At 38.6% G+C, this 12,528-nt stretch overlaps 1 protein-coding gene across 6 annotated transcripts in view; it reads right to left on the bottom strand.

Moving 5' to 3' along the window:
* The window catches only part of BICD1 (BICD cargo adaptor 1), a 726,242-nt gene that overhangs the window by 120,516 nt on the left and 593,198 nt on the right, over positions 1–12,528 (bottom strand). The window contains exon 8 of one of the 6 annotated variants that reach the window (XM_085652391.1): positions 1,277–2,088. The exons of 4 other annotated variants lie outside the window; for them this stretch is intronic. In XM_085652391.1, coding sequence (XP_085508517.1) covers positions 1,492–2,088 — 597 coding nt within the window. In that variant the 3' untranslated portion in view covers positions 1,277–1,491. Of the gene's footprint in view, positions 1–1,276; positions 2,120–12,528 lie in introns of those variants that run through there. One more of the 6 variants, XM_085652392.1, reaches the window with a different exon arrangement.

Below are 12,528 nucleotides of genomic sequence, written 5' to 3'. Positions count from 1 at the left end.
GCGCTGACTGCACCTTCCTGCACAATGTGGCAAATATGCCACACCATGCAGGAAGGAGGGTGCAAATGAGGGGGGCACTGCACGTGCCCCCCGTATGTACACCCAGGCCCAAATCCGGCAGGGGGCCTTGGTAGGGCCCACTGTGTTGCCATTATTCCACCGTTTTCATGGCAGGGTCAAAGCCATGAAAAAGGTGGTGAAATGGCAACTTGGAATATGCTTGGCAGTGCCGGCAGTGGCACCGCCAGCATATTCCTGCTGGTGAAAGACCGCCGGCCTACACATAGCCTTTTTCACAAAAAAGTGCTCCCACGTATTCGTGGTTTGCAGCACGCCCCACCCCATAGAGGGACGGGAAGATCCCTATGATGAAGCATGACATTAAGGGATTCTTAGTGTGTGAGGGGTATTTTAAAAACACTTAATGCTTTCCCATGACATCTCATGGATCACTAATACACCTTTTTCTAACCACTAAAAACCGAAAAACTATTTTCTTTTTGTAGGGTAGAATTTAAGTAAAATAAAACACCATAAGAATGTTCTGCCGGTGTTCTACACATAAGCCCATATGGATTCCCCTGGTCTATGAAATAATCGGCAGAGTGACATCACCACCATCTCCCTGACATAACAGTAGAACTTTGTCAAATATTCATTGATTCATTACCTTGCAACCTTGATAACCATTTTTGCAAGCACAATATAGCTGTTGGTGTTACAACGTCATTATATATATAGAAATTGTGTTGGCGTTCTTTACAATTGTGTGTGGTGTTACACAAAGACTGATTAGCAGGCATGCTGTTGTGAAATTGTACATATCACATTCCCTGGACACGTACAAATATTAATTCACATATTATGGTACTTGGTTAATTGGATTAATATGCATAGATAGTTGGATTAATATGCGATGTCATAATAAAAAATAAACAAACTTGCAGCAATATCCCCAAGATATATATGCTATAAAGACATACCAAAAACAGCTGTGTGTGCATGCTTTTTGTAGTGCCAGGAATAAGGCCCCTCACAACAAATAGCATTATTAATTTACTTGACAATATTACAAACAGTAATTACACTTGGCATTTATCAGTATTATTCTTTTATTGATTATAAAATATTAAAGAATTACACTTTATAACAAAACATTCTTACTTAGGTATTTTTCAAGCCCATCAATATGTTCGTATTTTGAAATTGAAATACTTAAAAAATTTCGATTTAGAAAAGCTGCAGCATCTGTGTCCACTTGGTCCCCTGCATTTCTGCCTGCCAATACTTTAAAGTAGCACCATGATGAACCCCAACCCGTTTGTGCAGGTTCCACTCACAGAACCCTAAATTTCTGCATAGAAGGGCGTGGGGTCTGCCAGTGTTGGGATACCAGCTGTAAACTCCAGGAATGTACGCGAACCTAAAGGAGCCAGCTCAATTACTGGTCACTATGTTCTTATAAATGGTTTCAATTACAAAAATATTGAATTATTTACTTGGATTTTCAGTATGGGATGCATCTGAAGTAACATGCGAGTGGTTTATCAACTTTGGAAGAGCATAAGTGTGTGGAGAAAATGCAGATTGTACCTGGTATATGGATCTTGGAGGTGCTGAGTTTAGGCTGTAACTGGGTTGCTGCGGATGTTGCAGCAAGAATCTGGGTGCTTCTGCAGCAATATAGTAACTGTTACCTTTTTGCCTGGAGCAGAGTGCTGCTGCCGAAAGAGAACCAGGGTCTCTGGTGCTGGGAGGAGCTCTCGAAGGAAAATTGAAGATGGTTTTCTGTGATCTGTATCTAGCTGCTGCGGCAGTCTGTGAGTAGCTGTGCTCTGATGACGAGTGAAGTGGCGAGCTGCTGCAAGAGGGTTTATGCTGTCCTATACTGCTTGTCATTGCATACTGGTGTGATTGAAACGAAGAAGGTGTCCTCTGGGGGCTGGAGTGGGGCGATGATGATGGTGATGCTGCCGCTGCCGTCCGGAGAAGAATGGTGTCTTGTGCTGCTTGGAACGGGTGGCTGCTGTTGCTGCTGCTGCTGCAATATGAGGGAAGCGGTGTCCGTGGAACTGGAGCTGGGAACTGCTGCAAAGACAGCAAATGGGTTACCTGGCATCTGCAGTGGAAGGAAGATCTTGCTGTCAGAGTATAGTTGTTATTTGAGGCATGAAGTTGACATTATCTGAAATAACTTGGAGAATGTGGCTTGCTGTCTCAGTTTAGGAAATGATGTAGTGTATGGCTAATATGTGGTGGGTGGATGTGGAAACTTCTACAAAGGCCAGCTGCATTACTGGCAGCTTCACACATGCAAATAAGCCTGTGGGACTCTCCTGTCCTCTCTGAAGACTAACGTGTAGGAAATGCACCTATCCTGCATATGTTTGCTCGTTTCTAGACTTACTTTAACTGAAAATTAACCATTGAAAGGATTGTGTGCAAAATGTAGGTCAGTTTGAAAGCTCAGATGCCCTTGGATTTCAGTTGCCAGAGGGTTTTTCGGACTTTTCTTTAAGGATTTTTATTTCACAAAAAGCTCGACCAAACAGTTTCTAAGACACTGAAAATCTTTATGAGAGCGCAACTTTAAGCACTCTTCGTTCTTGGTTTAGCACCTTTCTGCCAATACTATTTTCCAGCTTCCATGAAGGAAACATGGGCAACAATAACATTTTGAAAATGTTGTGAACATGTTTACAAATAGTAAATTTTAATTGGCCAAAAATGTAAGATTTATCAAAAAGTGTTTCTTCTTCTTGCTCTTGGAACTATTAATTTATTTCCAAGTAAGCTTTCCTATTCAATAATCAAATTTTTAACATACCAGTTTAAAAGTTTTTTTCTACAGCTCTTCATGTTGGGTGGGGGAGGTTGTACATTGGGGTCTTTGTCAAGCAAAACACTTTTTGTAGGTAAAAGAAATGAAGACACCGATGTAAGGCGTTTTCCAGTATCACAAAATGTGGGTTGTTGGGAATTGAGGATTAAAAAAACACAACTCAATTTTCCCTGTTGAACAGCCTATCCACTAGTTGCATACATTAGATACGCCCTGAAGGATCTAAAAACATTTTAAATTGTTTAGAGGAAAAGAGAAATGCACTTTGTGGTATAAATTAGATTGATAAATTTGTTTAGATTATGCGTTAAATGTAATTGGCTATGGAAAATGATTTTTGAACATGAGATAGAAATAGAAAGTAACCACATTTCCTTTAAAAAGCCTCAAAAAGAGAAACGTTGTGTTAGTAGATTTGCCTTTTTGACCTTCTAAAGTGCGTACAATAAAATGTTTGTAAGAAGGCTTCTGCATCTACCGCAAGCCTTTCTCAACAAAATGTTTTGCTGTATTGGATGGGACCTGGAAGCTGCTGTGCACTTCCTCATTATACTGAAGCTCTTTTTCTGTGCTCATGGCCTACTAATATGTTAGGATCCCCTTTATAATAGCTATTTGATACATGAAAACATCTCAATGGACTTTAAACACACTCCCTGGTGTAAGAGTCAGTTTAGGGAAAGACTATGTGTACCTGCTTTAGCACAGTATTTACTGAAATCTTCACATTGACTCATAAAGAGACATTAATTTCCACTTCATTGAACCTTTGTAACCCAAGTGTCTCTTGGGTTTCTTTAGAAAGGCAACTGGGCTAGAGATTCAACAGCATAAAGTGCGCTCTGTACGTGCGATTATGCCCCGCAAAGGCACTTGCTGTCTGTAAGAATAGCATAATGATGTTGGGTTGCTGAATGGTCATCGTGTGACAAATATTAAAGTTCTCAAAGTGTTATTAAAATAGAGACTCTTGTGACATTAAAAATAAACTAAGAGTGTGCCTTCTGGGACGGGTGGTCAGTCAATTGGCACTGGGCACTACATGTCCTGGAGCCTGTCAAGGGATGTTTATTTTGCCTCATTAAAACAAATATAAAACAATTAAATAAGTGCATACATTTGTTTGGAATACTACTAACAAAGGTCAGAATGAGTGAAACTAAGAACAGAATACATTTATAAATGAAACATACATAGACTACATTTACACTACTTAAATGGACAATAATACAGGTCTTAAATGTAGATGGGCATATCTTCTAAAGCATTCTACTTAAATTGCCCTTTGTTGAATCAAAGGTAAGAACATCTGAGTTCTACCTGTGATCCAGCATCAATGGCAATATGGAACACTGGTCTGATGCTTGACTTTTGGCATGTGATGGCTCCTGCTAATGTTCAAATGAATGCCACAGATACTAGACTTTGTCTAAGACCTTCTTTTGTCTGATTGAATCGCCTGGTAGGATCCAGATACCATTGAGCTGTATTGGAAGTTCCGAAGGACTTTTCCGCACAACACAGATGTAAAGTTCTTGCAGATGGTGGCTTGGCTCCTTCCTTGCATTGAATTAATACGGTATAGATTCGTCTGATGCTTGCCATTTGGCATATGCTGCCTTCTAGAAAGCCCCCAGTTGCTTGACTAAGATCTTCTTTGTCTGATTTCCTTTGCATCACCAGGTAGGATCCAGTTGGGTTGAAACTTCTGAATGACTCTTCTGCACAAAAGATATGAGAAGTTCTTGTATATGGTGACTTGACTTCTTTCCTGCATTTAATTAATATGGTAAACATTGGTGAGATATCCAATATGAATCCTGAGATGTCCTCATCCTGTTACCATTCACATGAATTGTTTTTCCTTTGTACGTTACTTTGAACGTCATGCCCTTTCTTACTCTTTAGTTGTCATGCTCCAGTCTGGGTGTGCCTTTAGGTCCATATAGTGGGCAACATTTTCTATGTCCACCATCTTCTTTATCTGCACAAAGCTTTGCTTGAAAAAGATGGCAAAGACAGAGGCTTTGCAGAGGGTTTGCTTTACTAAAGCAGACAGAACGTGTTGTTGGTTGTTAAATGTTTGGCATCTACAGATTGATGTTAAGTTAACTGTCCTTCAAAGTATTTCTGAAAACTGATCACATTGTTGAATTCTCAAGCAGCAATAAAACAGTCTCCTCTTTAGGAGAAGTGTGTGGGTGTTCAGCAGAAACTTATTCCCTCACCTTCACAAATATTATAAAGCTCTCAATGCTTTATCCATCATATAAAGCACATCTTTGGTGGATAATACCTTCTTAGAAACTAAGGCCCTCAGTTCGAGTGGTCACCTAATTCCAATGGGGCAGTAACAGCAGTTACCAACTGCATCGAAATTAAGAAATCTATGGAAACACTTTCACTCAGAAAGTTGGCTTCTAAAAGCAGCCAAAATCTTGGGGTGAAGTCTGGGTGAAAATGAGGAACTATCAATTTCTGGTAATTCCTCATTTCTGCGTGGACATTTTGAGTCCAACTAATAGTGGGCTGCATGTTCTGGATCTCTGGAGTAACTGGTACCCTCGGTATTGATAATTTAATGTATGGGGAAATACCATCCCATTTCATGGCCCCCTGCAAAGAGGCCATTTAGGGGCCGATTACAATGTCGTTAGGATGGGCTCCGGATGGGATTCGGTATTGTCAAATCCGATTCGGAACCCTTGTTTTCTACTGAATTGGTCACTCGTCTGGACGACCGAGTATGATGCAAGTAAGCCGCCGGGGCTGTCCAGTTCAACTCCAAATGGGATTTAGGCAGCCAGAGTCATTCGGAGCCGAATCTTACAGCCCAATGGAGACTGTTTCTGAATGAGCGAGTACGATGACCGATTCGGACAGCCGTTACTAATCGGTTTGACTGAGACATTTACAGCTGTAGGAATCAGTCTTGGGGGGCCCATAGCAGGCCCCCCTTCACCCGTAGGTCCCCGGATGGGGCCCATGGGTGTACCCAAGAGACCACCCTTCCCAACCAAGCCCAGTCTGTCAGTCACCATGGGGGGCCCGCCACAGGGTGCAAGGTTTTCCCCAACCACACCTTTTCGTTCGGCACACAGGCTCCCATTGAGGTCAATGAGAGTCCAAGCGAACCAAGTTCATAAGCATCCGGACACAACGTAATCGGTCCGTAGGACTCCCTGAATACAAATCGTTTGGAAAGCATTTCTAACCTAATTTGGTGGGAATGCTTTCCTAACTACATCGTAATCAGCCCCTTAGTATACAGTCAGGAAGTCATGCACCAACTTCAGCAGATTTGTATTGCATTTTGAAAAATTTGCAACCGAAGATCATATAAATAACCTCCTAAAGACTGACAGGGCTCTGTACTGGTTATCTGCAAAAAAAAAAATTTTTTGGGTGGCTGAAGTCTACATAAACATTACTGAAGTCTACATAAACAAAAACCAAGGTAATTGCATGATGATACTTATGCCCATAACCGCCTGAATGCTAAAGTGGGTTAGACTTTCCAACCTGTTGCAATTACACAAAATAGCTTACTTAAACACGAATATCAAATTATTATATACCCACAAGATGTAATAGTTTTCAGCGGTACTTGGTGAGTTTGCCATTGGCTATCATCATAATCTGGCCTATAGCTGGATGGGAAGCTGCACATGAAAAATTTCAGATGATATACATCAAAATTGTGTGGTAAGGGACTCCACCTATATATCGGTAAGCTCTGTATTGCACAAGAAGAGTGTGTAACTGACCCTACAATATCTATAGCATGGATAAGCCCATTCACGTGCTTTAGGCTGGTTAAGCATAAATGTTGTGGACAATATAACAAGACCAGAAGTGCTCACCAATAACAAACAAAATGTACGCTGAAAAAAAGCAGAGCAACAAACTGCTTCCAAGGTCTAACAAGCATCAAGCAGAAGAAGTTATTTCTGAACATTCCAAGCTTCTACATACCCCTCAGGGTCCATCGTCTCAAATTCATTGATTGACGTTACCACTCTGCAGGAGTTCTTGTCTATGGTGGTCATTTTAAGAACATAAGTTCACTTTCAGTTAAAAACAATGAACCCATTCTTAAAGGGATGAGGAAAGATGGTCCCAGGGAGACCGATCCATGCTCAAGTTTTAGGCTATCCACATAAGATAAATTTACATACAATGAGTTGACTTGGAACTCATTTACATTACCAATCATTGTTCTGAAATACTAGCAAGGATTGGGCCCATCTTAAACTACATTGGGAACACATCCATGACCTACAGTGTACTTCAATTCAAAACATTAGAGATTCAGGAAATCAAATAAATATTTTAGCTACTGCAAATTAGTATTTCAGATTTGCAACCACAAAGATTTGCTCTGGAACAAATGCATTGGAGCAAATGTGAAATGCCTGAAAGCTCTCCAAGATCACTTGAGCGATTTTCTGTGAATGACAGCACTCCCTAGCCACAAAATTACTTTACAAACCCAAACAAAACCATTATTAATATAGTCTACACCAGGCACTGACAGAATAAAATATTTGATCCTAGATGAATACCCGCTCTTCATAAAAGGTTTTTGAAAACCTAGAAATGAATTCAATGTTATGCTAGGGCTGAAGGTGGAGGACAACTTTCTTTACATGTAAGGTGCACCGGGAGAACATTGATGTCTTGGGCTAATGTAAGACCAATAAATTGCAAAAAGGATCATTAGACAATCACATCTTCTGTGCAAAAATTCAAGATAGTAACATTATAACCTCTACCATAGAAGATGTAACAACTATTATGAAGAATTGTAGAATTTACAACAATGTGTCCATCTATAGAAACGTAAAATTGTAAAACAATATACAACTTCCTACATTTATTGCTGTGAATTCTGCCACCTTTGAAGCAGAATGTTTCATTGAATAAAGATTACCTGCTATAGCCAGCTCAAGAATGGATAAACTACCAAGTTGGACAGATTTACAGAAGGATATTGTAAATTGCTTGCTCCAGGATTGCTGTTTGTCATGTAAATGTTTTAATTCTTATATTTGTGAGACAGGACTGTCTAACTATAGGCAGGAAGGTCTACCTATATTAATTCTCAAGCCCAATAAAGATGTATCCAAGTGAAAACCGTTTACCTGCTACTCATTAATAATGTGTTAATGAAAAATTAGTTCCTCTCTACCATTCCTAATCAAATGTTATACAGAAATAAACTGACAGGTCTCAAATTGGATTTATAAAAGGGTGACACAGTAGTGGTAGTATGGAGTTGTTACTATATTTGAGTGTGCTTCATACAGGCAGAAATGCACCCATGGCCATAACGTCTGTGGACTCAGAGAAATAATTTAATAGGGTGAGTTGAAAGAATATGGAATTCACTCTGGCCTAATTTCTCTTTTAATCTAAGTTTCTTAAGTTATGTAGAGCATGGACGATTGAGCATCAACAGCGTGATATCAGATAGTTTGTGTTGAAAAGAGTTCATGTGAAAGCCTTGTGCTTGTTTTGACCCTGGCAAGAAACTCTATTGCAGCTAATATCTGACAGAAGTAAAAAGGTTCAAAACAAACAAATTACATGCAATTGTTTACTTAACCGGACAATTCTGGCTCTGACCTGATAGATAATATAAAAAGGCATGGTAATTTGTCAGGCCAACAAATCAATTGAGCTAAATCAGAACTCTTCCCAGTATTGTTGAATTATTTGACATCCCATTGCACAATTAATTGGTCAAGGAATAATATTACTTAATATTTCTTTGCAAAAAGAAACAAAGAATCTGCTTACAAAAAGTCAAGATAGTGTGGTAGTAGCTATAGAGTCAAATTGCATTAGGTGGGGCCGATAATACCTTAACATATGGGGCAAAAAAAACCTTATTATAATGATTGTGTCACCTAAAATAATATATCTGTTTCAAAATATTCCTCTTCCAGTCCACTTATTGTTTCTGAAAGCACTTGTAATCTTTTGTGGGAAATGAATGAGAGCAATAATTTGGCAGACTCTCCTTGAATTTGGCATAAAACATAGAGAGTTAACTTTTCTTCCAATAATTAAACACTACAAGGTCTTTGATCTAAACAAATATTGGTTGAAAGAAGATAGAATTAAAAGTGACATGCCTGAATTGCTCTACATGCCTGAAACACAAGAGGCTACCAGCTGTTATAATAATAGATTCCCACTTAAGTGATAACTGCAGCTCTAGTTCTAATGATGAATTTCTTTCAAAGATTCTAGAAAATTGAACCTGAATAGGGCTATTCATTGTGCCAAATGATCAACCACATGGAAATGTATTGCTACAACAAATCTAAATTTGAATTTGAAGTACATCCAGAAAACATTATATTTCAATTATAGTGGACCCCAGGGAGAATGAGGAAATTAATTTTATATGTACTTGATAAATGATTGACATCTAATAGAGCTAAAGGTACTTTGGACAACAATAGCAATATCACATTTTCTGAGTAGTGGTTCTATATTTTGCATGAACTTATTTTTACAAGTATTAGCACTCTGACTACTGTGAAACTGCCATTAAGTATCAGAGTGCATGTGCAGGACTCCTAAAATATCTGATACAATTGGTTCCACCAATATGATTTACTTAATGTTCCACTACGGTCGTGGCAAAATGGCACAGTTAATGTCACATTTGGGCTACATTGTATACTTACACCACTCACATGTATTACTAATACATATACATCCAAAGACACCTTTGTGATTTGGCTGCATTTTAAAGCACTGTTATAACACATGTCAGAGAAAAGTGTTCTGCCATGTAGGGAAACCTACTTTAACGCATTAGCTAAGTCACCCCAGTGTACCACGTAAGACCAAAGGATTTGGTGCATAATTAATAAAACTGGGACATGCTAAATATTGAAGAAAACCATGTCACTGCAATTAATAGCTATCAAATAGCTGATTGGTATGCCACAGATAATGTGGCACTTTCCTATGGAGAGGCTGGAGTGTGAATACAAAATCTATTTTTAAAATTCCTGCTAATAATAATGTTATGAAGTTGAATAAAGTTCCTTTTTACTGCTTTATTTAAGTAACCACACTTCAGTGGTATAAGTGGACTTTGGCTATCTAAAGTATAAAAGACACTTGTAAAAATATATTTTGTGCTGCCTGAATGCTTAGCAGTAGTAACTAATAGATGGACAATGCACTGTTAAAAAAGAAACTTCACCATCAACTCATTGGAACACTGGTGGACCTTGATGAAAAGTTTAGAAAATATATAGTTCTGTCTGATCAGGCTATCAAAAAGCACGTACGTCTTCTCCACTTGAAAATCCAGGGACTGTAACTGCATTTCAAGGCGAAGCTAGATGGCCTTCTCTAACTGCTACAGGTTCACAAAGTCTGAAGGAGAGCTCTGTCATGTGTGGAAGAACCTGCTGCTGTGTTGAGAGTCATCTGCACTCGAAATTAAGGAGCCCTCACTGAAAAAATACATCCTAGAAGCCTTCGCTAAGGACGTGGAAACTTTAGGAGACACCAGGCATGCCTTTCCAACTTCACTAATCAACTACATTGTCTGACCTTTGGAGAACAAAGCACCAAAAAGGAAAGGTGTGTCTTCACCAGTTAATGAACATTGGTTTGTATTGTTTTGAGCTTTTTACTATTCAATTTCTAGTTACTCTGGAGTCTGCTGCAAGATAGTATCCAAAACAGGTAAGCCCTTACAGGATCAAGTCTCCTGCCTTGCCCTGCTAGAGAAAACTGAGGACCAGAAAAAAAGACTAATTCTGAAGCTAAGACTTGATGAAGGCTTGAGGTTACAAATTCATCTCAGCAGGGAAGCACACTGGACAGCTACAAAATCCAGCTTTGTCCCAATCAGAGATTTCTGGCACCAGTATTGAAGCCTTCAGCAGGAGCTTAAAAACAGCCTATCTGGCTGTGCAGGACTCTTATTGTATCCTGCTTTGCCACATTAGAAAAACTAAGAAAAATATAGCAATGTCCCAGTCCCAAGTCACAATTTTCTTAATCCAATATTATCAATTTTGTGTTTTTCTTGTTCATTCAAATTCTTTTGAGAAATGTATTGTCTTGTGTTCATAACTTTAAGGTTGATTAATATTGCATTTCTCCGGGAATATGGCTACCAATTTTGCCATAGTTATCAGAGACTGAATAGAGTATTTCAGTGAACTATGCAGTAAGCTAAAACAATTTTGCTTTATCAAATTAGTAATTCACCCCTCTCAAATTAATAAACCACCTCCTGACAACCACATAATATGGACATGTGATAGAGTCAACAAATTGTAGTTTAGTTTCTGTCACAGAATTAACTTCTTACTTTCCGTAAGCAATCGTTTTACAAAAGAGAGTCTGGGATACAAAGACACTACACCTAACACATGTGTGGGTAAAATGTTATTCCAAACACAGTGGTGCTTGAGTCTAGAACTACCCACACAAGATCAATATTTCCAGTATTGGAAAGAGTATAAATTCATGATTAAATTAGATAGTGCACAGACTCCCAGAATCTTTTTCTTGATAAAAAAGTTTCTTTATTCATGATAATTTTCATTTAAAACATTTATTTTTCTGAAATTTGCCGTAGCCAACACGTTTTGTCCAAAAGGAGTTTTAGCCCTGAAGAAGTCCTGTTGGACGAAATGTGTTGGCTACGGCAAAATCAGAGAAGAAAAGAAATGTTTTAAAGGAAAATATCATGAATAAAGAATCTATTTTATCCAGAAAATGATCCTGGGAGTCTGCGCATTATGTAGTTCAAACAGGAATTTATATTGCCTCCAATACTGGAAATATTGATAATGTGTGGGTGCTGAGTCATATTATTTTCAAACTTCCTTAAGTAATGCACTACCACCTGATCCCATCCTCATTAAATTTGCCAACAGGGCAAATGCTGTGGTTTCAAGACAGACATATAATTGTTAAGTAACTGATACTTTGAGCAAGGATGTCAAAGGTGTTCCCCTTTCAGGAGCAATAGATAGAGGAACATTTGTTACTTTGAATAAATTATGTTTCCTAATAATGCTAGACTATTTTTGGGTTTACAGAAAAAATATGTTTACTGACCTATGTACATGAAAGTGCAATGCTATTCCAATCCCCTTTTCATTCAATTTGTTTATTTTCAGTAAAAAGTAATCTTAAAACAGTATAATAAAAATGTTTTAAAAAATAATTGGTTCGATACCCTTACACAGTGGTATTGTTAGAAATTGGGTTCCGGGTTGGTAGAGGTATGCAACCTGTTCAAGCAGGAACCACAATCCTAGTCAGGGTAAGTCAGATACACACCATGAATTAACCTGTGCTCACAGTCTTGTTGCTTGGCACAGAACAGGCAGACTTAACTTAACAGGCAATGTGTAAAGTATTTGTGGAACACTTCAAACAGTAACACAGTGAAAACGCCATGAAAAGAGTCCACACCGTTTAGAAGAATAGCTTCTATTTTTATGTACAAAACAGGACCAAAACAATAAAAATCCAACAAGTATAACTGGAGTTATGAATTTTTTAAGATTAAATGGAACTGTAGTGCTTAGATGCTTAAAGCACCAACCGGGGCTATCTGGTCGCACTAGATGGGGGGTAAATCCAAAAGTTCAGTCTAACACGATGAAGTGCGGGTTGGATACAGTGACCAG

The sequence above is a fragment of the Triturus cristatus genome, chromosome 4_1 (assembly GCF_964204655.1).
Source record: "Triturus cristatus chromosome 4_1, aTriCri1.1, whole genome shotgun sequence".
In the NCBI taxonomy this organism is placed as follows: domain Eukaryota; kingdom Metazoa; phylum Chordata; class Amphibia; order Caudata; family Salamandridae; genus Triturus; species Triturus cristatus.
Note: the sequence above shows the minus strand (reverse complement) of the source record. Positions and strands in the feature narration are given on the sequence as shown.